This window comes from Ascaphus truei, chromosome 20 (genome assembly GCF_040206685.1).
Source record: "Ascaphus truei isolate aAscTru1 chromosome 20, aAscTru1.hap1, whole genome shotgun sequence".
NCBI lineage: Eukaryota > Metazoa > Chordata > Amphibia > Anura > Ascaphidae > Ascaphus > Ascaphus truei.
Genome location: NC_134502.1, coordinates 2,777,057 through 2,801,677, shown reverse-complemented (window position 1 = coordinate 2,801,677; position 24,621 = coordinate 2,777,057). Strand labels below are relative to the sequence as shown.

General features: G+C 44.8%; 1 protein-coding gene across 1 annotated transcript; it reads left to right on the top strand.

The window, feature by feature from the left end:
* The first annotated feature begins 11,279 nt into the window (after positions 1–11,279).
* On the top strand, positions 11,280–24,182 carry LOC142471448 (uncharacterized). The gene is made up of 6 exons (XM_075578250.1): positions 11,280–11,699; positions 12,965–13,035; positions 18,446–18,463; positions 19,672–20,379; positions 21,623–21,714; positions 23,271–24,182. The coding sequence occupies exons 1-6, from the start codon at positions 11,280–11,282 to the stop codon at positions 23,279–23,281; spliced, it is 1,320 nt and encodes a 439-aa protein (XP_075434365.1). The 3' UTR covers positions 23,282–24,182.
* Positions 24,183–24,621: the final 439 nt, after the last annotated feature.

Below are 24,621 nucleotides of genomic sequence, written 5' to 3'. Positions count from 1 at the left end.
CGTCTTGCCGCCCCCCCCCTTCTTGGTTCCCCGATGGCTCGGGGCTCGCTCTCCCGATCCTGTGTCCAGCAAGGCCGAGGAATAGATACCATCCACTAACACGCGTATGTGGGCTACTGGTCCCACTCGATTGTTCCAGTTTAGGGGAGAGTCATCCTCACCGGCAGGGGTTTGGACTGGGTCATTGGTGGCCAGGAGCTCTGGTGGTGCCGGGGACTCCGAGACCTCCCCGTCGGCGGTGTATACTCCACAGACCATTGCACTAGGCGGGAACTTCTTGGGGGAGGGGCTCCGGTCACGGTGTTCTCCCACTCGGCAGTCATAGGATAGATGCCCTTTTCTTCCATATTTATAGCACGCCAGGTCATGGGACGGCATACGACGGTTGTAGGGGGAGAGGCCCTCCCGGAGTACTTCGGCTGCTCCGACACTGTTTTGTCCGGGATGTCCTTTTTCTTTTCACTAGCTCCCTTATTCTTGGGGGTGGAGGACCCTTTTGATTTCTGATGAGAATGAAGCAATAGATGAGCCTCGTGTTCCTTAACTTGCTGTAATAACCCTGTGAACGTAGGGGGGCTTCCTCGGGTGAGGTTATCACGAATGTTGGCAATGGGGTGAGTGGGGCTGGACCCCCGCAGGTATTGTTTACGGAGATACTCATCCATCTGAGGGGCCATAATGAATTTGTGGTGAAGCAGAGGTCCCAACGTTATCTGCACACGATGGATAAAGGCCGACAAGTCCTCCCCTTCGTTTTGGTTGATTGCATATTACTTGGCCAAAAGGGCCCCATCGTCTTCTTCCACGCCATAGGCCTCCGTCAAAAATTCTACTATCATCCAGGAGGTTAATGCAGGATGTTGCTCCAGATGGATACTGACCAGAGTAGAAGCTGGGGGTCTCAAACATTCCATGTTGCGTTTGCGTTTGAGAGCGTCGGTCCATGACCATACCTCCATTACACCCCGGGTGTGTTCTTTCAAAGGTTCTATCCCATCCTCTCCTGTCGGGACGGGCAGAGTTCCAGTGAAGGCCTTCAGTTTCCTGTAATTTTGAGAGTGCGAGGCCAGGGTTAGCGCTTCGACTAAGGGTGTTAAGCTTGGTGGGGAAGCCAGCTGGCCTATCTTTTCGGTAAGTTTTTGCAACATATCCCTACACAGTCCTGCTTCTTTGGAAGCACTGGAACCAGGACAACTGAATTACGACCGGCAACTACCCGCGTCACTGTCCGGGTAGTTGGCTGATACGTGTGTATGACAAGCTCCTCCGAGCACATCGGTGGGTATGTCCCTTAACGGGTAGATGAAGGGACTTCCGCCTGGTGGGGAATTGGGGAGCTGTAGATACTGGGGAGCGGATGGCTCCAGGACAACTAAGTCTCTGTGACAGTAAACGAGCAGGGTATTCAACTTGGCGTCTTTGTCAATGAGGACATACACCATGCGGGCTTTTGAGAATCCTGGTAGTTGCCTTAGTGCAGTTTACAATGTCTCTAAAGGTAAGGCCATAGGGACTTGACTCACGGCCACCACGACTGCTGACTGATTTACTATTCATCTTATCTTGCTTATAAGCCAGATAATTCCCTGGACGTCCTATTGGTTGACAGATCCCTCACAAGGACTGTCATTTAGTGTAATCTAGCAATGGTCTATTGATACACTTTGATTTACAGGATCATTTTATCCATTGTTACATAATAAAGAATTATTTTAAATACTACATTCACCACCAGAGGGTGAACTTGATTGCTACACTTGGGTCACTTTTCTTCTCACACTATCTACATTACTACCCAAAAGCACCGCTCACAAATACTACCCGTGGCAGTAGCAGGGGTTCCCTTACAATTTTGCTTTGAAACATAGCCTGGGTTGAGATGCCAATTAACTCACTCACAGACAAACTGTTTTGACCTTGTGGCTATCAGTGTGAGGTTGGTAATTTGCATGTACTTTAAACAAACATTATGCTGCATTGCATGCTACGTGATAATGTCCAAAAGCAGGCTTTTACACATGTGAATGTAAAAGAAAATTAGATTTTAATATGATTATACACACACGTATCTATATGTACATGAATGTGCACAGTCCAATTAAAAATTAGTGAGTCAGTTCATAATGACAAAAGTTATCCTGCTACTGACGGTGCCGCTATTAAACTTTGAAATGCTCCTCTCAATGGTGTCATCCATAGTCTGCAGCTGGTTGGGGGGCGCAGATTAGTAGCACACATTAGGTATTGTCTTTTGACCTTGAAGTGGAAAGCAGACATACATGAAAAGGGACAAAGTTTTATATCAAACATGCTTTGCGTGAATCCCCGTCACAATATTTCTACTTGGAATGAGACATGACGCTTGAAAAAAATCTCCCGGTACGGCCTAATGAAACCTATGCCTTTATAATATACAAAGCTATCAAATTCCAGACGGAAGAAAGAGCAAGTGTCCGTCAAATATATGATTATATCATTGAAAAACTACCAATTCTACAGAGAAGCCACAAATCACAAAAAATGGAAAAATGCTATGACACACCTTGACCATGAATAATTGTTTCAATCGAACTGTCTCACGTCATGGACAGAGTTTCGGGTTGTAGGAAGTAGACGGACACTGTAAGAGTATGTTCGATCACGGCACCTATCGTAGGCCAAATCTATTCTTCAGGAGAAAAGCCCGGAATAATATTGCTTCACAGACCGTGGTCTCGTATGAGCCAAACGAACAGTACCTCACACAGTCTGAGGACAAAGCTGAAGCAAATTAGTATGGTAACGTTCCAAACTTTATAGAAGAATACCAGTATGTAGGTGAAACCTGTATCCCAAATAGAGTACGTACATGGCTCAACCACAGTACCTGGCACAAAACGTGGAGTATGGACAAAGCAATGCTGTCAACTATATTTCTATGCAGCAGAACACAATGCTTCAGTACACCATCTACGTACAGGAGATGCCAGCCATGAACAATGGATATCAGCAAGGACATTATTGACTCGTCTAACACAGGTATATATGATTGTATACCACTTTCTATACATTGTTGAAATGCCATAGCATCATCTGCATAGAATTTGGAATGCATGTTTTAAAATACTCACACACACGTTTAAGGCTAACATATATAATGATACCTCAAAAATGTTTGTTAAGATTACATTAAAACATACTTATTAAAAGTTAGTTTGCGTATAGGTATTTTTTAATTACACGATTGGCATGTATACAATCAGCATACTGACAGTGAATAGCTGAAATGCAGATAGTAACGTCATCTTGTAATCGTTAATTAATTCTGCATCTCATTAAAATCGAAGTTATGTGACGTTGTTCTTGTTGTGACCCCTGCCTGTACGTGGACTTCTCTCTTCTGTATCCCTGGACACCGACTTGCTTCTGACTTCGGCTCTCTTTCTCGACCTCGGCTACAGACCACTGCCATTCTTCCCTCTCCTCAGCTAAGGACCACGACCACTCTTCGCTCTCCAATCCCGGACCTTGGCAAGTATAACAACCTACCTACACTCTCCTACCCTGACCCAGCTACATGTCCCTACTCTGCACTCCGGACCTGTCCCCCGCAGTTGTAGGGCAGTGGTTTGCATAGTTTAATGCCTTAAATGCCCTAATGTTTTCTTGTCTTTTCAGACCTACAGCACAGAAGGAAGGGGGAGGGGGTGTTTAATGTGTAACGTTTAGTTCTGTGTGTGTATAGAGCAACAGGCAATATTTTACACAAATCCCCCCACCTCTCTCAATGACAACAATCCATTTGGGCAGGATTCTTCTGTTGTTCAAAAGTTATAAAATAATGTTCTTACACCTAAAAAAAATAACTTTTTTGCATGTTTTGCATAGTTTTATGCCTTACAGTAAATATCCTAATGTTCTTTTCAGACCTACAGTACTGTATTTTTGTATTGTTCACTATACAATAAAATTGTTCCTTCTTTAAATTTGTGAGATTCATTTGAACCCCCCCCACCCCCCAAAGAAAAATGACAGTGTTTCCAAAACATACAGTACACTTAATGGTTGTTTCAAATCAGTCCATTGCATTAATGTACTAGTGTAAGAACTGATGAGATTTCAACTGCTAATTACAGCTTATCAACACCTCACCCCGGCCAATTGATTATTTTCATGAATTTCTCGGGAGGGGATGAGTCATGTCTCTTTTGATTTCTTTTAACTAATAATCACACCCAAACAAACAAACAAACAAACAAACAAACAAACAAACAAATAAACAAACAAACAAACACACACACACACACAAAGCCTCTATTTCCACAGCTTATCCCAGTTTATACCACCTCATTCAGTACAGTATACAGATTAAGTATCAAAAACATTAAAATTCGCATAATGGTTGTTTCAAAACAGTCAGTCCTTCAAGAATGCCATGTCGAGAAAAGAAAAAAATATGTAGTATTTCCCCCCCCACCCTATTGCAGACTTGAAATTCACACTGAATGTGTGGGGAGGGGGGAGGATTCGTTCCTCAGTAAGGGTTTATCAGCCTACAAGGTTTTTCATGAATGTCTCGGGGGGGGGGGGGGGGGTGTTATCTCTTGTTCACATTCACGCATGCGCCTAAATGTGATGACACGCATACAGTATGCGTTTCACCAAGGTTCCAATGACACCATGCGCATCAAATAAAAACAGAATGGAAAAAAGAGCATCACTACAGCAGCAAAAGTATTAAATAATAAATAATACATATGTGATGTGATATGAAATGTGATAACACGCATACGTATGCTCTTCAACAAGGTTCCAATTAGACATACTGTACTGTACAGGCATGGGCGGCAAAAATTGTTTACATTCGGAAGAAGAAGCGACTTGTATTTTAGTTTTACTGTACAGTACTTCTTTTCCCTTTATTATCCTATATACTGTATAGTATGTGACCACATATTTATAATCTGTGTATGGCTAAGGAGCCTCAGAAGGGAATTCTTTCCCATGTACTGTACATTATACTTATAGCCCTGGTAGGTTTGGGCTATTATTCTGTACTCCTTCTGTGCAATAATCCCTGGTAAGGGCAGGTTTGCCAGGAGTTAAGATTTTCCCAGGTTTTCCCTACTCACTGTAGTTCAGTTGGTCAGAGAAGGTAGTGCTCAGGCCTGGTGTCAGTCAAGGGCACAGGGGTGGGCACACCGTATCTGTACTAAATGAGCTGCACTTCCTGTTTTCAGTAGTTGCTCCTACCCTGAGAGGAGCTGAGTCTTACATAACCGAGCTGTCAGGGACCTGGCAGACTTGAGGCCCTCCCCCTGGGAGAGGCTGGTAGACTGTTCCCACTACTCTGATAGGGGGTAGTGGAAGAGCTAGGCCTGCTTCCAGGGCCCTGACTGGGAGTGAAAGGCCAGGGTTATCCTGAGGGAGAACTCCTGAGAAGTACTGCTGTGACTGTGTATGCTGTACAGTGTGCTGCAGAGGAAATAAAGTGTTCCTGATTATAAAGAAGCGGTTGTGAGACTGGAATCTCTCATCCCTGAGTGGGACATTCTATTCCAGGGATTCCACCCCATATCCTGGGGCCTGCAATAGATGGAGGCACTGTCATCGTGAGTACATACTGGGTATGTCCCCAGAAGCCTGTCCTGACCTTCCCATAATACCATTAAGCGGGAGACTCAGGGGTCCTGTAAGCCAGCAGGTGCGCCACACTATTATGCCTTGTAACCAGAGTAGCTTTTCCCCTAGGAGACCCTATTTGCGATTGGGTGGGGGAATACCCGTTACAATTGGAGGCACTGCTGAGATAATCATGACAGGCTTTCAGCGACGCAAAACAGAAAGATTGAAATTATGCTTCCAGAACAAGTGCTGCTGAAAGGGGGAAGTCTAGGGGTAGTGAGGAGAACGAAAAAAAACCTCGCAAAGCACGCCCTAGACTTCCCTAAAGGGTGAATAGGTCTAGAGACAAGGCTATTGCTGTTCTAGTCAAACCTGAGGCGGGTAGTCAGGATGCCTAGGGTGTGGCCTGGTTAACGCAGTTAAGAGGGACCCCTGGAAAGGATCCACGATACTGGCAGCCAAGAGGGGGAGACACAAGAGTACTACACAGGGAAGAGCCCAGAGTACTACTAGCCAGTAGCCAGACTATGAACCGCAGAGCACGTATATGGACTGTTATCGTGTGCAGTATACAAAGAAAGAGTTTTGCCTAGCCTGGGGTATGCCGAGTTTACCACTTGCTAGAGGCTACATGTATTGCAGTGTTCACAAGAGAGCGAGTTCCCTGCCAAACAGTGAGGGTTGCGCTACAGTGAAAATTGTGGGTTCACCTAAGATGGCGGCTGCTTTAAGCGATAGTGCACCGCACGGTGCGAAGAAGCTAAAATGGCGGTTCCCGTCGAGTCTGGATGGCGCACGTACTGCGTGCAAAAAGACTGTGAGCAGAGTATTTGCAGAGGTTATTGCCGTGTCTGGCGCGAAAGCTAGAGCCCCGCCTATGTGTAGGAAGTGGCGCGAAAGCAGGAGCCACGGCCCTCTGCCCTGTGACTGGCTCAGTGAAGAGTCCACATCATGAGGTAACACCCAGTGACCCTCCTCTAATCTCCACCAGAGGGAGGGGTCACAGTGAAAGCCGGAGTCACGCCTTACTACCGAGTGCCTCTCCTCTAATCTCCACCACAGGGAGGGGGCACAATGAGAGACAATCCCAGAGCTTTACCCAAACTGAAAGAGGAGCTGGATGCGAGCTGCCGCAACCTCAGACTGATGGAACATGGCGGGGCAAAGGAGTGAGTTACCCCTTTCTTTTGTGCCCGTGTATACATAAAGTAAGAGCAGGTGATATTGTATTGTATTGTGTGTCTTTATTTATGTAGCGCCATTAATGTACATAGCGCTTCACAGCAGTAATACATGTGGTAATCCAATAAATAACAGATAATATAAATAACAGATCATGGGAATAAGTGCTTTAGACATTAAGGAAGAGGAGTCCCTGCTCCGAGGAGCTTACAGTCTAATTGGTAGGTAGGGAGAACGTACAGAGACAGTAGGAGGGAGATCTGGTAAGTGCGTCTGCAGGGGGCCAAGCTTTATGTATCATGTGTTCAGAATGTTCACAGTGCTATTCGTATGCTTCTTTAAGCAAGTGTGTCTTAAGGTGGGTCTTAAAGGTGGATAGAGAGGGTGCTAGTCGGGTACTGAGGGGAAGGGCATTCCAGAGGTGAGGGGCAGTCAATGAAAAAGGTTTAAGGCGGGAGAGGGCTTTAGATACAAAGGGGGTAGGAAGAAGACATCCTTGAGAAGAACGCAAGAGTCTGGATGGTGCATAACGAGAAATTAGGGCTGAGATGTAAGGAGGGGCAGAAGAGTGTAAAGCTTTAAAAGTGAGGAGAAGAATGGAGTGTGAGATGCGGGATTTGATCGGAAGCCAGGAGAGGGATTTCATGAGGGGAAATGCTGAGACAGATCTAGGAAAGAGTAGAGTGATTCTGGCAGCAGCGTTTAGGATAGATTGTAGGGGAGACAGGTGAGAGGCAGGAAGGCCGGACAGCAGGAGGTTACAGTAATCAAGATGGGAGAGAATGAGGGCCTGAGTCAGAGTTTTAGCAGTCGAGCAACAGAGAAAAGGGCGTATCTTTGTTATATTGCTGAGGAAAAAGCGACAGGTTTTAGAAATGTTTTGAATGTGAGGGGCAAATGTGAGAGAGGAGTCGAGTGTGACCCCAAGGCAGCGTGCTTGGGCTACTGGGTGAATGATCGTAGTTCCAACAGTAATGTGGAAGGTGGTAGTAGGGCCAGGTTTGGGAGGAAGTATGAGGAGCTCTGTTTTAGCAATGTTGAGTTTAAGGCGGCGGAGGGCCATCCAGGATGATATAGCAAAGAGACATTCAGAAACTTTGGTTTGTACAGCAGGTGTAAGGTCGGGTGTTGAGAAATATATTTGTGTGTCGTCAGCATAGAGGTGATAATTAAACCCAAAAATGATATTAGGTCACCTAGAGAGAGTGTATACAGAGAAAAGAGAATAGGTCCCAGGACAGAGCCCTGAGGTACCCCCACAGAGAGATCAATAGAGGAGGAGGAGGTATTAGCAGAAGAGACACTGAAAGTACGATGGGAGAAATAGGATGAGATCCAGGATAGAGCTTTGTTCCGAATGCCAAGAGTATGGAGAATGTGAAGGAGAAGAGGGTGGTCCACGGTGTCAAATGCTGCAGAGAGGTAGAGTAATATGAGCAGAGTGTAATGACCTCTGTCTTTGGCAACATGGAGGTCGTCAGTTATTTTAGTGAGGGCTGTTTCCGTGGAGTGAGCAGTGCGGAAGCCAGATTGTAGAGGGTCTAGGAGAGAATAGGTGTTGAGAAAATGGAGCAAGCGCGCGAATACAAGACGTTCAAGGAGTTTAGAGGCAAAAGGCAGGAGGGAGACAGGCCGATAGTTAGAAAGACAAGTAGGGTCAAGCTTGCTGTTTTTGAGTAATGGTATGACTGTTGCATGTTTGAAGGAGGATGGAAATGTTCCAGAGCAGAGGGAGGAGTTAAAAATGTGCGTGAGCGTAGGGATTATAGTAGGAGCAAGACGTTTTAGGAGATGGGAGGGAATGGGGTCAAGAGGGCAAGTGGTAGAGGGAGAAGAGGCGATCAACAGTGACACATCCTCCTCTGAGACAGTGGAAAAAGAGTCAAGGAAGGCAGGAGGAGAGTTAGGAAGAGGTGTAGGATGGGAGGAAGAAAAAGAGGGGATGTTCTGACGTATGGATCCCACCTTTTCCTTAAAATAGTCAGCAAAGTCCTGAGCGGAGATGGAGGAAGGAGAGGCAGCTGAGGGTGGTTTGAGTAGAGTATCAAAGACAGAGAACAGTCGGCGTGGGTTAGACTTGTGCATGTTGATTAGTGAAGAAAAGTAGGCTTGTTTAGCTTGCGAGAGGGCAGAGTTGAAACAGGATAGCATAAATTTGTAGTGAAGGAAGTCTGCGAGAGTATGAGATTTCCTCCAGAGGCGTTCAGAGGAACGAGTGGAAGAACGCAGCATGCGCGTATGGGAATTTAACCAGGGTCTAGGGTTAAAAGGGCGAGTGCGGCAGAGAGAAAGCGGGGCATGTAGATCAAGAGAGGAGGACAAGGCAGAGTTGTAGTTCCTGACCAGTTTGTCAGGGTCTGTAGCAGAGCTTAGAGAGGAGAGGGAGGAGTGTAACATGGACTCAAAGTCAGGTAAGTGAATAGAGCGCAGGTTTCTGCAGAACCGGGGGGTAGATGGAGGTGGAGAAGGGGAGAAGCGAGATAGAGAGAATGAGATGAGGTGATGGTCAGAGAGCGGAAAAGGGGAAATGGAGAAATCAGAGAGAGAGAAGTTTTAAGTGAAAACCAGGTCTAAGTAGTGGCCATCCTTGTGGGTGCTGGCTGCAGTCCACTGTTGAAGGCCAAAAGAAGAGGTTAGAGAAAGAAAGCGGGAAGCCCAAGGGAGAGAGGGGTCATCAATGTGGCAATTGAAGTCCCCAAGAAGAAGAACAGGGGAGTCTGAGGAGAGGAAGAAAGAGAGCCAGGATTCAAAGTGAGAGAGAAAGGCAGAAGGGGGGTGAGTAGAGGTAGGTGGGCGATAGATGACCGCCACATGAACAGGGAGAGGAGAGAAGATCTGGACAGTGTGAACCTCAAAGGAGGGAAAGGCAAGAGAGGGGGGAATAGGAAGAGTTCAGTAACGGCAGAGAGAGGAGAGCAGGAGTCCCACACCTCCACCCCTGCCATCAGGGCGCGGAGTGTGGGAGAAGGAAAGGCCACCATAAGAGTGGGCAGCTTCCAGAGCAGTCAGACTGAGTGAGCCAGGTCTCAGTTATAGCAAAGAGAAGCAGGGAGTGAGAGAGAAAGAAGTCATGCACAGAGAGGAACTTGTTGGAGAGGGATCGAGCATTCCAAAGGGCACAGGAGAAAGGGAGAGAGGAGGGAGGGTGGCAGGGGATGGGTATGAGGTTGTAGGGGTTAACACCAGAAGGAGTAGAAGTTGTATGTGGGAGGCGAGGACGAGAGCAAGTAAAAATAAGGCAGGGACCAGGATTGGGAGAGATATCCCCAGAAGCAAGGAGGAGAAGCATGGATAGAAAGAGGATGTGTGAGGATGATTTATAGGGGTGTGTTTTAGTGCAGGGTGTATAGTTGTGTGGTGACAGAGGACGCAGGTAAGAAAGGAGTTCATGTGAACTGAGAAGTGGGGCAGAAAGGAGAGATGGAGATATATGAATACAGTTAGAGACATAAGGAGACTGGTGGAAGGAAGTGCATAAATTGAAAATAAGTGAGGTTGCAGCAAATATAAAAAATAAAGGCAGCATCACAGCAATAGTTAAGTGTTGAGATGTGCAGTCTTAGATAGATGATATCCTCTTTTCCAACGTAGATCATAAGCAGGAATCAGAAGCAGTAGGTGATGTCCACTTTTCCACTTCTTTTTGAACTTCCTTTTTAAACTTCATATTCTACTTGAAACATTTGTACTTAAAAGCATATCTGCTTACAAGCATGGCTGCTAGCAGCAATGGCTGTTAGGAGTTTACTTATATACTTTTAGAAAGTCATCTGGTTGGCACAACAAACTTAATTAGCACGTGTGAGGGTAGTTAAAGCAAATGGTTTTTCTAAGGTGGGTGTTGCCTTGCCTTGCCCTGCACAAGTGTGAAAGCTGAATTAAATTAAGATACTAGGGGGATGATTTACAGACAGACAATTGGAATATGTTTTTACCTAGATAGAACTAAATACACAGCAGGGGAGGATATCAGGATAGACAGACAATTGGAATATGTTTTTACCTAGATAGAACTAAATACACAGCAGGGGAGGATATCAGGATAGACAGACAATTGGAATATGTTTTTACCTAGATAGAACTAAATACACAGCAGGGGAGGATATCAGGATAGACAGACAATTGGAATATGTTTTTACCTAGATAGAACTAAATACACAGCAGGGGAGGATATCAGGATAGACAGACAATTGGAATATGTTTTTACCTGAGGAAAGAGAAGAGATGAGTGATTCAATAGTCTTCCTTCCTTTTAAACTTCCTATTACTCGCTGCCAGAAAGTTTCCTGGATGTACTCACTGATGGGATCACCAGCTTGCGGTGTTTGGGTCCTGACTGTGTATGCCTGGGACAAGACCTTGTTTGGGGGGCTATTCTCTTTGCTAATGGGGCAAGCCACCTTGTGTCTAGCCCGCTAATGCCTACCATTGGGGTATACCAAGCCCCGGCGACTGAGACAAGGCCCGAGCCGGTTCCAGAGACCGCAACCCAAATGCTACCGGGTGAGGTGATCGAACCTGACGAAGCCAGAGTCGGTCCTCTGGTGTCAGCAAAGCCTGATAACCCAGCGGTTATGCTATGCGATGTGGGCCATGTCGATGCTACCCATGCGGAGGGCCCGTGCACCCCAACAAACGTTCCAGGGAGTCTGTGCACTCCGGTTCCAGAAGCGGAACTCACGATGGTGGAACCCAAGGAAGAGACAGTGACTGCCCAGGGAAGATGGGGATCGCTATCGCTGGTGGCGCAGAAGCGGGACCGCTTCATGCCGATTGCCGTCAGTGACTGCGAGGGGCCCCAATGTCATTCCCCTGCGGAGATGTCCCTACCTGCCTCGTCGGACGACGAGCGTGATAGCAGTTCAGCGGGGATGATGCACCTACCGGCGGACCCCTACGCCGTGCTGCAAGAAGTGAGCCACTTACCTGTGATGTGGAGCGGGCTCCGATGGAGGAGGCCTTAGAAGAGGCCCCAACCAAGGCTGCGGCGGAGGAGTCCGGAGAGGAGGCCCATCTCAGCGCCTACTTCCACATGAAGGACAGCGTCGAGCTCCCGGTACCCCGTCCTGCGGATGGCGTATTTCCTGTGTGAAACCTGACACAAGATGACGCGACCTCGCGAGAGGCTGACGTCACTTACAAGGCGACCTCCGGAGCGGACTGGGACTGTGCTGCGACCGCTCTGGTGAGTAGCGCCCTCTCCAGGCAAGATATGGACCACTACATTTACACGGTGGTAGACCGAGGGAAACGCTGGCCTGTCGGGGCTGCGTCCAAGCAGCCAATGTCCCCTACGGTAGGCCGTGGCCTAGCTGAAGCCAAGGACTTTGCCCCGGACACTGTTGCTTCCTACTCCCCAGTCTCTGGCCCCAATACCCCTGCCATTGCCCCTGCCCCTGTCCCATCTGGTCCGGATTCCAGATACAGTCACCATGGGTCACTGGGTGAACAGGGGGTCCCCAAGCCATTCACTGATTACCGGGACTGGGTGGGTTTGGTTCAGGACTCTGGGGTTTTGGGTGATGTTGTTCATATTGTGCCCGTTGCTCGGGTAAAACCCTATGTGCCTCCAGTGTCTGACAGAGTTGTCAGAAATCACCAAAAGTCATTACTTTTTTTTCACCACTCAGTAGAGGGGGGGATTGAGTTTGAAATGGGTTCCACTGATGAGGACAGGGAATATAGTTCTGATGATGAGGAAAGATCAGACGAGAAAAATTGGGATACTAACAGCTCCCTTGAGGACTGGGATCCTGAAGTATCAGATGAGAATTGGTATAATGAAGAAAGGGAGCCTTACATCTCCAGGAGATGCCTTAAGAAAGTGTATGGGCATGATCCTCTCCGACCATTAGCACCCATGTCTAAATTATGGGATGATTGTAGGTGTCCAGTATGCCACCCAGAGCGTTATGGTATTTCTGCTCTAAACCCAGTGGACCATGCTGTGCGCAGGCCACCCTAAAAGGGTATAGCTAGTACAAGTGAATACATATCCTGAGGGTTATCCTGAGGGTAGAGTAGTAAAGGAACCTGACCTTACTGTTAGTAGCGGATTGTCCACGTTGGGAGTAATCTTAGTTCTTTTGTGTCACCATCTAAGGAGGGTGTAAAATCTGCAAATGTAATAACACTGTATTATGGTGAATAATATGTCATGTTATTTTGTTTTGTACAGGTTGTTCACCTGCAGGATGGACCCGCAAATTTATGTCCAAGTGAGGACCATTGGATTCCACCAGAGGGAGAGTAAAGCCCTGGTTGGTTTGGGCTATTATTCTGTCCTCCTTCTGTGCAATAATCCCTGGTAAGGGCAGGTTTGCCAGGAGTTGAGATGGGTTTTCCCTACTTACTGTAGTTCAGTTGGTCAGAGAAGGTAGTGCTCAGGCCTTGTGTCAGTCAAGGGCACAGGCGTGTGGCTACTGGATCTGTACTAAATGAGCTGCGTGTCCTGTTTTCAGTAGTTGCTCCTACCCTGAGAGGAGCTGTGTCTTACCTAACCGAGCTGTAAGGGACCTGTCAGACTTGAGGCCCTCCCCCTGGGAGAGGCTGGTAGACTGCTCCCACTACTCTGATAGGGGGTAGTGGAAGAGCTAGGCCTGCTTCCATGGCCCTGACTGGGAGTGAAAGGCCAGGGTTATCCTGAAGGAGAACTCCTGCGAAGTACTGCTGTTTCTGTGTATTCTGTACAGTGTGCTGCAGAGGAAATAAAGTGTTCCTGATTATAAAGAAGCGGTTGTGAGACTGGAATCTCTCATCCCTGAGTGTGACGTTCTATTCCAGAGATTCCACCCCATATCCTGGGGCCTGCAATAGATGGAGGCACTGTCATCGTGAGTACGTACTGGGTATGTCCCCAGAAGCCTGTCCTGACCTTCCCCATAATACCATTAAGCGGGAGACTCAGGAGTCCTGTAAGCCAGCAGGTGCACCACACTATTATGCCTTGTAACCAGAGTAGCATTTCCCCTAGGAGACCCTATTTGCGATTGGGTGGGGGAATACCCGTTACATACAGTATGAGCTCGTAACGCTAATCTTTAAATTCAAATTACAATTACACACACTTGAAGTACTGTATGGCAAAAAAATAAAAATGCTTGGAATGCTCAGCGCCAACTCGCGATCGCCCGCTTGAGTTTCCGACGGTATTGCAGACAACGATAAAATCCAATTTTCTGAAACCGATACAAACCAGAATAAAACTTGTCTCTAACGCTGACCTGTCGAAGGAAACCGTGCGCGGCATGAATTGGGTATCCCGCCCGATACATCGCGCCGAGAGGACCAATATTGGCCGCTACAGCTGTATATATATACATATATATATATACCCATCAAGGTTGAAACATGTCTGTGAGTGGTTTGACTTGCTTTGCTAGTCCCATGCTGTGTTAAAAAGCTGTATGAACAGCGATGCATTAGCTTAAATGGGCTCCATGTGAATGGATAGTCCAAGCAAAAGGTGACACATTGTGTGCTCATTTGCATGTCATTTCCCAGAATCCCTTGCTGCAGTGGGAACACTGTATGCTGGGGGATAATGGTTGAAGGGCAGGCCTGTCTAAAAAGTGTGAATGTGCTATATATATAGAATATATAATACAGAGAGGAGCAGTTGGCACACAAGTATGCAGGCAGAAACAGATGCTTATCCCATATGCATAAGGTAGATATAATTACCAGATGGGCGTCCTGTAATGAGAGACAGCACAATGATTGATGTAATCCAAAAATATTTTTTTTTGCAGTGCCCTTTTTATTTCAATACAATTCTTTTTGGATTACATCATGCAGTGTAATTATATCTATCTATATGCATATAGATATAAATATGTGTGTGTTTATGTGTAATGTGTGTATACGTAATATATATAATATGTGTTTGTGTGGATAGATAGATAGATAGATAGATAGATAGATAGATAGATAGATAGATAGATAGATAGATAGATAGATAGATAGATAGATAGATAGATAGATAGATAGATAGATAGATAGATAGATAGATAGATAGATAGATAGATAGAAAGAGATCAAAAAAGGGTGAGAAATATAGAAAAATACTAGAGAGATGTGAAAAGAGAGTACGGGTGAGAAACATAGATAAATAATAGAGACAGAGATGGAGAGAGTGATAGAGAGAGTGAGAGAGAATGAGAGAAAGAGTGAAAGAGATTGAGAGAGATTGAAAGAGAGAGAGTTAGAGAGAGAATTAAAGAGAGAGTAAGAGAAAGAGTTAGAGAAAGAGAGTTAGAGAGAGAGAGTTAGAGAGAGAGAGTTAGAGAGAGAGAGTTAGAGAGAGAGAGTTAGAGCGAGATTTAGAGTGAGAGAGATAGAAAGAGAGAGTTAGAGTGAGGGAGATAGAAAGAGAGAGTTAGAGTTTGAGAGAGAGAGAGAGAGAGAGAGAGAGAGAGAGAGAGAGAGAGAGAGAGAGAGAGAGAGAGAGAGAGAGAGAGAGATCTTGCACCTGTTTGTATATTTTTGGTCTGGTAAAATGAACCTAAACCCTCCCATAAATTAAGCATTCTGCTATTTACTTAGGAGTTTCATTTCTGAGTGCACTTACCTCAAACTATTTTTGCATATATTGTAATATATATTATATATGATATATATAAATATATATATATATATATATATTTATATATATATATATATATATATATATATATATAAGCTATCCCATTCCTCTTGTACACAGAAACCCACGTGAAATACAGGGCATTGTTTATAGGATTATCATCGTCCCCGTGATGTCCCTGCCAATAATTCATAATTACAAATTATTTATAGCACAGGAGTGGACGGAATGAATAAACATCTAAACATTTGAAAAAATGGGTGGCGGAGGTGAACAAAAACGTACTGTGTGTTTGGTTAATGGGATCCTCCTCCTATCATCGAGTATAAGAACCCTACATTTTCCACTCTCCTTATTCCAACTCAATGTCAAGTATTGTGGCTTAAAATCAGTTGAAGGATCAAGATGGTTGGTAAAATTGTGTCTCGAGGGCTGGTGCTCCTGATGTTCCTCTCCTTACACTCAAAAGGTGAGTTTGGGAGCCTCTTGGGGTCTTGCTATTAGAGACTAAAATGTAGATTTGTACAGCCAGTGGATTTAGGGTTTCCATATGGGTGAGGCTTCCACTTACTCTTCATGGGATTGTTCTGACTTTTTAAAGATGAATGCTATGAAAGTCTAGTGGGCAAAAGGATGGACTTGACATTGAATAGGTTCATTCTATCAAAGTTCGTAGGAGCAATTGATGTATGTAAGGTGGTGAGCTTATTCAATTGTTTGGTGGGAACGGATGTGTGTTAAAGGGTGATCCTTACTACAAAGTCTGTGGGGATTTTGATCTATGTAAAAAGTGATTTTAACTTTTAAAAGGATAAATCCTCTGAAGTTTAAAGTTGACAGTGAGGTGTTATTAAGTCTATGGGGAAGATGAGGTGTCTAAGGGGTTATCCTATTACAGTAAGTCTATGGAGAGATAAGAGGAGTGTAAGGGTTTTTCCTATGAAGTGTATGGGAAAGATGAGTTGTGTAAGGAGTGATCCTATTAAGTCTATGGGGACAGATGAGGTGTGTTAGGGGTTATCCTATTAAATCTATGGGGACAGATTAGTGTAAGGAACCAGGAGTCACGCCACCCTCGGCTCGCTGTCGCCTTACCTCCTCCGTCTTCCGCGCTCCCTGCTCCTGACGGCACATCCTTGGGTCCCGCGCTTCCTCTCCGCAGAGCTAGACGCGGGCGCACACCCGGATGCCTGCCAGGGACACTGGCGGAAGGCCCTGCCTCCAGTTTGGGCTCACGCGCCAGCAGCACACGCATGTGACGCATGCGCAATGTACACAAGCTCTCTGTCAACTGGTATGATCATCTTCCCATAGCCTACACCTGTCTCCTGCATCTCTACCTATCCCTGCTCCCGCTGAGGACGCATTTCCTTATATGCTCAGCTGTGCCACTGGCACATCCGCTGAGCATAGTTCTTGTTACACTGGCGACACACTTTATTCGAGCTTGGCTAGTCCCACGAATTCGGGTATACCCGGGTGTATTGAGGTTTGTGACTGTTTTCTGCCCGAGTACATTGAGTTATTTTTCAGGCAGGGATTGAAGCATTTTATTCCCGCTGGCTGCAATACTGCACAGTATATATATATACACTGCATTACAATTCATGAATTTATGCCATCTGGTAGACACGCGAAGCATTGCAGCCTATTAAATCCTAATCATCCTCATTTAACAGATCAGCCGCCCATCAGCCAGGCATGAACCCAGGCTGGGAAGGCAAATGCAACGGGGCTTGTCAGAGGTGAGGAGCGGCGCATTCCAGGTATCTGCCAGGTACATACCGGGTATTTGCTCGAATAAAGTGTGTCGGTGCAGTACGTTGCTGTTTACCACTACTCTGCCACCACAGTCTTGCCTTATCTTCCTGAACCTTATTTGTGTACTGACCCGGCCTGTTCTTTGGACTTTGCACCTCCATACTCCTGATCTCGGCTACTCCTGACCATCCACTTCTCTCCTACCTTGACCTCGGCACTCGGACAATGACAACGAGACCCGGCTTCCTCGACCAACCTACACTCCAGACGCACCCTCATGATTCAGGGTCCCGCCTTGTTTGTGGTATGCACAGCGTGAGAAATATGTGTGTAAGGGGGTGACCCTGAGTTTTATAGGGTGATCCTACTGTATTATAATCAATAGGGGCAACTGGTGTGTCTAAGAGAACGATAATATTAAAATGTAAGAGTATAGCTGGTATGTTAGAGGCTGATTCTGAATGTTAGACCCTATTACATTCAACGGGACAACTGATGTGTGTAACAGGGGGGTTGTGACTTTTATATGGCAATGCTATTAAAGTCTATAAGGCGTCTGATTGAACAGGGTGATTGGATGTCTTGTGGGCAACAGATGTTTGTAAGTGGGTGACCCTATTATATTTTGGGGGTTTAACTGCCATGCATAAGAGGTTAATCCTTTCAAATTCTATAGGGGCCGATGCTGTGAGTAAGTGGGCAGTCCTACATTTTATAGTGAAACCCTATAAGAATATATTGGATAATTGATCTCTATCGAAGTCTATAGGGTCAATTAATGTCTCTTAAGTTTTATAGCGTGAGAGTAGTAGAATATATTTGGGAAACTGAACCCCTTTCTTAATGTAACATTTTGATGTCTTGGTCCATTTGTAGGCTGATGTGTAATAAAGACAAGGGATTTTCGGGTCATTAAATTATCTCACGCCTTATATTTTCTTCCACTCACAAGGGGAGCCATGGCCTACGTGGCGGCCATTTTGCATTCATCTTGAGCTAGAGGGAGTTTGTTGGCTGAAAGAGTTTGGGTTGGGAGAGAGGATTATTTTAATTCTGGTTAAATACACAGTAGTTGAGTACAAGAATTCTCTAATACGCCGGTGTAAATATAAGAAGACAGCAATAGTGGTTTGTGCAGCCTGAGGGCAGCCATTTTGAATTTAGCTTTGGATTCACAGGCCTTCAAAATAAACTCCAAAGCTAAAACCTTTATAATGTGTATTGGATGATAGAAATGTCCCATTTGATTCCATTATTATTACCTATTGGAACGTGCAAATACTAACTTTCTCTTATCTTTTTTATTTCTTACAGTGTTTGTCAACTGTCAAAGTAAGTTTTTCTACTCCCAAAGAATAAGGGGTAGATAGAGAAACACAGAGAGACAGAGAAAAGGGGGTAGAGAGAAAGAGATCAAGAGAGGGGGAGAAATATAGAAAAATAATAGAGAGATGTGAAAAAAGAGAGTACGGGTGAGAAACATAGATAAATCATAGAGTCAGAGATTTAGAGAGTGATAGAGAGAGTGAAAGAGATTGAGAGAGATTGAGAGAGATTGATAGAGAGAGAGTTAGAGAGAGATTGAAAGAGAGAGAGTTAGAGAGAGTTAGAGAGAGAATTAAAGAGAGAGTGAGAGAGAGTTAGAGAGAGAGTTAGAGAGAGAGTTAGAAAGAGAGTTAGAGAGAGAGTTAGAGAGAGAATTAGAGAGAGTTAGAGTGAGAGAGATAGAAAGAGAGAGTTAGAGTGAGAGAGAGAGAGAGAAAGCGAGAGTTAGAGTGAGAGAGATAGAATGCGAGAGTTAGAGTGAGAGCGATAGAATGCAAGAGTTAGAGTGAGATAGATAAAAAGAGAGATAAAAATAGAGAGATAGAAAGAGAGAGATAGAAAGAGAGAGATAGAAAGAGAGAGATAGAAAGAGAGAGATAAAAATAGAGAGATAGAAAGAGAGAGTTAGAGTGAGAAAGAGAGAGAGAGTTAGAGAGGTAGGGAGAGAGATGAAAAGAGAGAAAGAGGTTAGGAAGCATATATACAGAATAAAGACAGTGAGAGAGAGAGTAAATCAAGAAAAGAGATAAAGAGAAGAAATTAAATAAAAGAGAGAGGGGGGTGAAATACTGTAGTGAGGGGGAAGAGAGAGACACCGTTATACAATAACAGGTGTTACATTATTTCATTATTAGACACCCCATATTATGTTACTGTTAGTGGGATAGGGGGGCTTAATCATGGGGCAATATATTAGCTGCCAGGTTTGCTAAGGCGTCTTCTGCCATAAGAGACCTTCCGGTGGTGGAAGAAGACACCGTCGATATGGACCATTCCAGTCAATGGGCTATAAATCGTCTTCTAGCACTGGGTGGTGTCTTGTGGTAGATGACTGCTTGGTAAATACGGTCCTATAAATCTAATAGGGAGATTTACTAAGGGTCATTAAATTTAAGTAGGATTAGGGTCTGACACTAGGGCAGCTCACTTAGCAAATCCCAACCTAAGTTATTTGGTACAAATTCTTTACATGTCTCCATGTTTTATCCTTATAGATTCGACCACAATTGTGCCCACAACTACAGCAGCCCCCACAACTACGACCACTACTGCTGCGCCCACAACCACAACTACAGCTGCGCCCACAACCACAACTACAGCTGCGCCCACAACCACAACTACAGCTGCGCCCACAACTACGACCACTACAGCTGCGCCCACAACCACAACTACAGCTGCGCCCACAACCACAACTACAGCTGCGCCCACAACTACGACTACTACAGCTGCGCCCACAACCACAACTACAGCTGCGCCCACAACTACGACAACTACAGCTGCGCCCACAACCACAACTACAGCTGCGCCCACAACTACGACAACTACAGCTGCGCCCACAACCACAACTACAGCTGCGCCCACAACCACAACTACAGCTGCGCCCACAACTACGACAACTACAGCTGCGCCCACAACCACAACTACAGCTGCGCCCACAACTACGACCACTACAGCTGCGCCCACAACCACAACTACAGCTGTGCCCACAACTACGACCACTACAGCAGCCCCCACAACTACGACCACTACAGCTGCGCCCACAACCACAACTACAGCTGCGCCCACAACCACAACTACAGCTGCGCCCACAACTACGACTACTACAGCTGCGCCCACAACCACAACTACAGCTGCGCCCACAACTACAGCAACGCCCACAACTACGACCACAACTACAGCAGCACCCAAAACTACAGCCGCAAGTATGTACCAAAATATTATAAATGTCCTTTACTGTCCCCTGTAATATTCTACAATTCAAATCCCCTTTTACTTTCTCCTATTAGAAATCCCCTTTATTGTTCCACATTACAATTCCCCTTTATTCGCCATCGCTAGAAATCCCTGTTACTGCCCCTTTACTTTTTCTGCCCTAATCCCAAACGTCCAGTGGCGAATTTCCCACTAGGCCCGGGTTTAGGGCAGAAAAATTTGGGGGCGGCATATACTTTGCCGCGCTCACTTAGTTGTTGGGGCCGCCTCCTTACCTACCACCCACCTTCTCCTTCTGAACCGCAGCGTCACCGTGGCAACGCGACGGCGTGCAACGTCACGTTGGTGACGTCCACTACTTTATGTGACGCTGTGGTTCAGAAGGAGGAAGAGGGCAGCAGGAAAGAGGCGGCTGCAACCGCTAAGTGCCCGGAGCGTTTCAAATCCGCTGCTGCAAACGTCACCTGTGTTTGTTAGGATTTGAGGTCTGGACTTGATAATGTAGTCACTATCTTAAATATCTTATACTATGAGTTCAGAATTAAATATACAGTATTAGAGAACAAGATTACTTGGGATTATGTAGCAAATCCCTTATACATCTACCAGTCTATCTATCTATCTATCTATCTATCTATCTATCTATCTATCTATCTATCTATCTATCTATCTATCTATCTATCTATCTATCTGTCTGTCTGTCTGTCTGTCTGTCTGTCTGTCTGTCTGTCTGTCTGTCTGTCTGTCTGTCTGTCTGTCTGTCTGTCTGTCTGTCTGTCTGTCTGTCTGTCTGTCTGTCTGTCTGTCTGTCTGTCTGTCTGTCTGTCTGTCTGTCTGTCTGTCTATCTATCTATCTATCTATCTATCTATCTGTGTATCTATCTGTGTATCTATCTGTGTATCTGTCTGTCTATCTGTCTGTCTGTCTATCTGCCTGTCTGTCTTTTGGTCTGTCTGTCTTTTGGTCTGTCTGTCTTTTGGTCTGTCTGTCTTTTAGTCTGTCTGTCGATGTAGCAGACATTATTGCACTCATTACTGTGTATGTTAAGGACAAACAACACCAAAGATAATGCTTGCCTTAAGGAGATAACACATGCGACTAAAATAATCTGTGTTAAATATTGCGCTAGCGTGAGCACATCACGTTTACAGGCGCAATTACGTTTGCTACATCTGTATCCAACTGTTATGTATTTGCTCATTTTCAAAATCTTTTTGTGATCCTTACTGCAGAGGTACCCACTGGAGTCCCCGGATATGGAATCGCCCTTCTTGTCATTGTAGTTCTGATTTTATGCTTGCTGATGTGCATAACTTGCTTTTTTGTAAGTAAACAGCCAGTATAACTCACTCAACGGTACAGAATGCCTCTATCAGTATTGAAGCTCACTCTTGCACAGTTACACACCTTACTTCTTACGCATCGTGGTGGCTGCTGTTGAGGACCTTGTACTGAATGAACATCTGGGGTCCAGATACACAAAGCTCAGTTGTCGATGCTCTGAACGTCATGTTATCAAAATCAGTAACAGACGTTATGAGGTTAACACCATTACACTTAGCCAATTATATGTAAAAACAAAGGGCATTAGTTATCTCATGCACATAGGCTCAATGTCATGTTAAGTTAGCAGTGACTTGCATTAGAGGTACCCCTGTCTTACCTAAAGGTGCCGTTAGCACCATCTCGACCCTGAAATATAGGGGTTTATGCTGGAGAGAGAGAGAGAGAGGGTGGCAAAGAGAGGACTTATTAACACTCTGTTAGTGAGCTTTGAAGATTGGGGATAGTAATTCTTACTAAATCCTTGGTACCTTTATGGATGTAAAGTATACCACCATCAGACCTTATGCACTTGGTTTCTCACACACCGCAGTGAGCCTTTTACTTCCAATTAACCTACACCACATGGCACTTATTTGATCCCTTTGTTACCCCACGATGGTGCAGTTCCTCGCATTTTTATTCTGCATTTCTTAAATATTCTCTTCCCACACTATACCATGAGGTAAATGGTTTAATACATATACTGTGTTCCCATCTCATTGGGTTTTTCATTTCAATGTTTTTATTATTACTAAAAAAAAAAGTGAACCCACAATGAAAAACCTAAATGAATTGGGTCCATTTTTAATCATGGACATAATTATTACAATGAAGACGGCCTGGATGAAGTTTGCATGGGAAACAGCTCTGTGCTTCCCGATGAAGTGGAGTAAGAGAGTATAAACGGCAGAGGGTGCTGTGTGAACACTCTACTGCAGCATTTCAGACTATTGAAATCGGTCGTTCCAACCGTAAGGACAAAAACAAAACCTCCTGTAAATACTGTAATTAATAAAAAAAAAATATTAATCAATTATTAATAAATAATAATACATAATTAATAAATCAGATACACCAAGCAGTGGTAAGAGAAACTGGAGGTGTTATCTCCCAAAAATTAGTACATACAGCTTAAAGCTGTGCTTAGGGTCCAAAGAATCACATTGCGCTATAAGCGGAGAGCGTTAGAAATAATGTACAATTGTATGCATTGTATACTAAAGTATTTAAGGCACCAATAATCGTGTTGTAAAGTGTTCGTCAATACGAAAATTGGGAGCCACGCGTACACCACGTTATAAGCGGATCTGCGTTGTAACGGATCACGTTATAGCGGGGTTGAAATGTATTTGGTCAACTTGCATGCATAACTGATCTATCTGGGCCACTTAGTTTAATTTCAAGGGTGACTGACATACAGGTATTTAAAAAAAAAAGATGAAATGACCATTAAGGTGACACACACTATTATTTGTATACTATGGCAAATTCATGTTTCCTTTTCAGAATTCAGTTCAATTAATTGTACTTGTTTTCTATTTTTTTTTTATCCAGTTTTGCCGTAGACGATAAAGAGGAAGGAAGAGCGGGTATTGGGTTTATTGCCCGCTGATGAAGAATCCCTCCCCCCGTCCCCTATATACCTCCACATCTATAACTGGTCCTATATACCACCATGTTTCTACAGTATTTCATAAATGTACACTGTATATGTTGACATACTTGGGAATCAGTGTGAAGCCCTAGAGGTGCCAGGTCCTGTATCTTTGAGCCATGAAACATTGATGCTATCCCATTACCCAGAGTCCTTTGCTTTTAAACCTGAATCGTATTTATTTCCATTGGAAATTGTTGCTCTTAATAAAACTCCTTAAAAAATATATATATATATATTACAGGCATACCCGCATTAACGTACGCAATGGGACCGGAGCATGTATGTAAAGCGAAAATGTACTTAAAGTGAAGCACTACTTTTCCCCACTTATCGATGCATGTACTGTACTGCAATCGTCATATACGTGCATAACTGATGTAAATAAGGCATTTGTAACAGGCTCTATAGTCTCCCCGCTTGCGCACAGCTTCGGTACAGGTAGGGAGCCGGTATTGCTGTTCAGGACGTGCTGACAGGCGCATGCGTGAACTGCCGTTTGCCTATTGGGCGACATGTACTTACTCGCGAGTGTACTTAAAGTGAGTGTCCTTAAAGCGGGGTATGCTTTTATATATATATAATATATACAGTATATATTGCCTGAACGTTGTTATTTGGTCATTAGTTGGGCATGTTTACACAAGTCCCAGAGGAGCCAGGCTCTGTTTCGCCTGTGGCAGTCCTAGAGGTGTCAGGATCCCCAGCACTGTGCCTGCCCTAGAGGTACCAGGCTCTAGATCAATAAAGAAAATCTGTCAGAATGGCACAGTAATATGATAGAAATAAAAACAATCCTACTGTATCTATCATCGCTCTTTCACAGTGTTTTTCAATAAGGGTTCATAGGAACTCTTGGGTTCCCCCGGGCATCCCTAAATGGTTCCCTGCAATTTGTAGGTCATTTGAAAATTGTACCATACATAGAAAATTTACAATGCATCTGATCTCAGACGCGCTATTAGAGAGGGTTGAGGTTCCGATCCCAGACGTGCTATTAGAGAGGGTTGGGGTTCCTTACAATGCATCTGATCTCAGACGCGCTATTAGAGAGGGTTGGGGTTCCTTACAATGCATCTGATCTCAGACGCACTATTAGAGAGGGTTGGGGTTCCTTACAATGCATCTGATCTCAGATGCGCTATTAGAGAGGGTTGGGGTTCCTTACAATGCATCTGATTTCAGAAACGCTATTAGAGAGGGTTGAGGTTCCTTACAATGCATCTGATCACAGACGCGCTATTAGAGAGG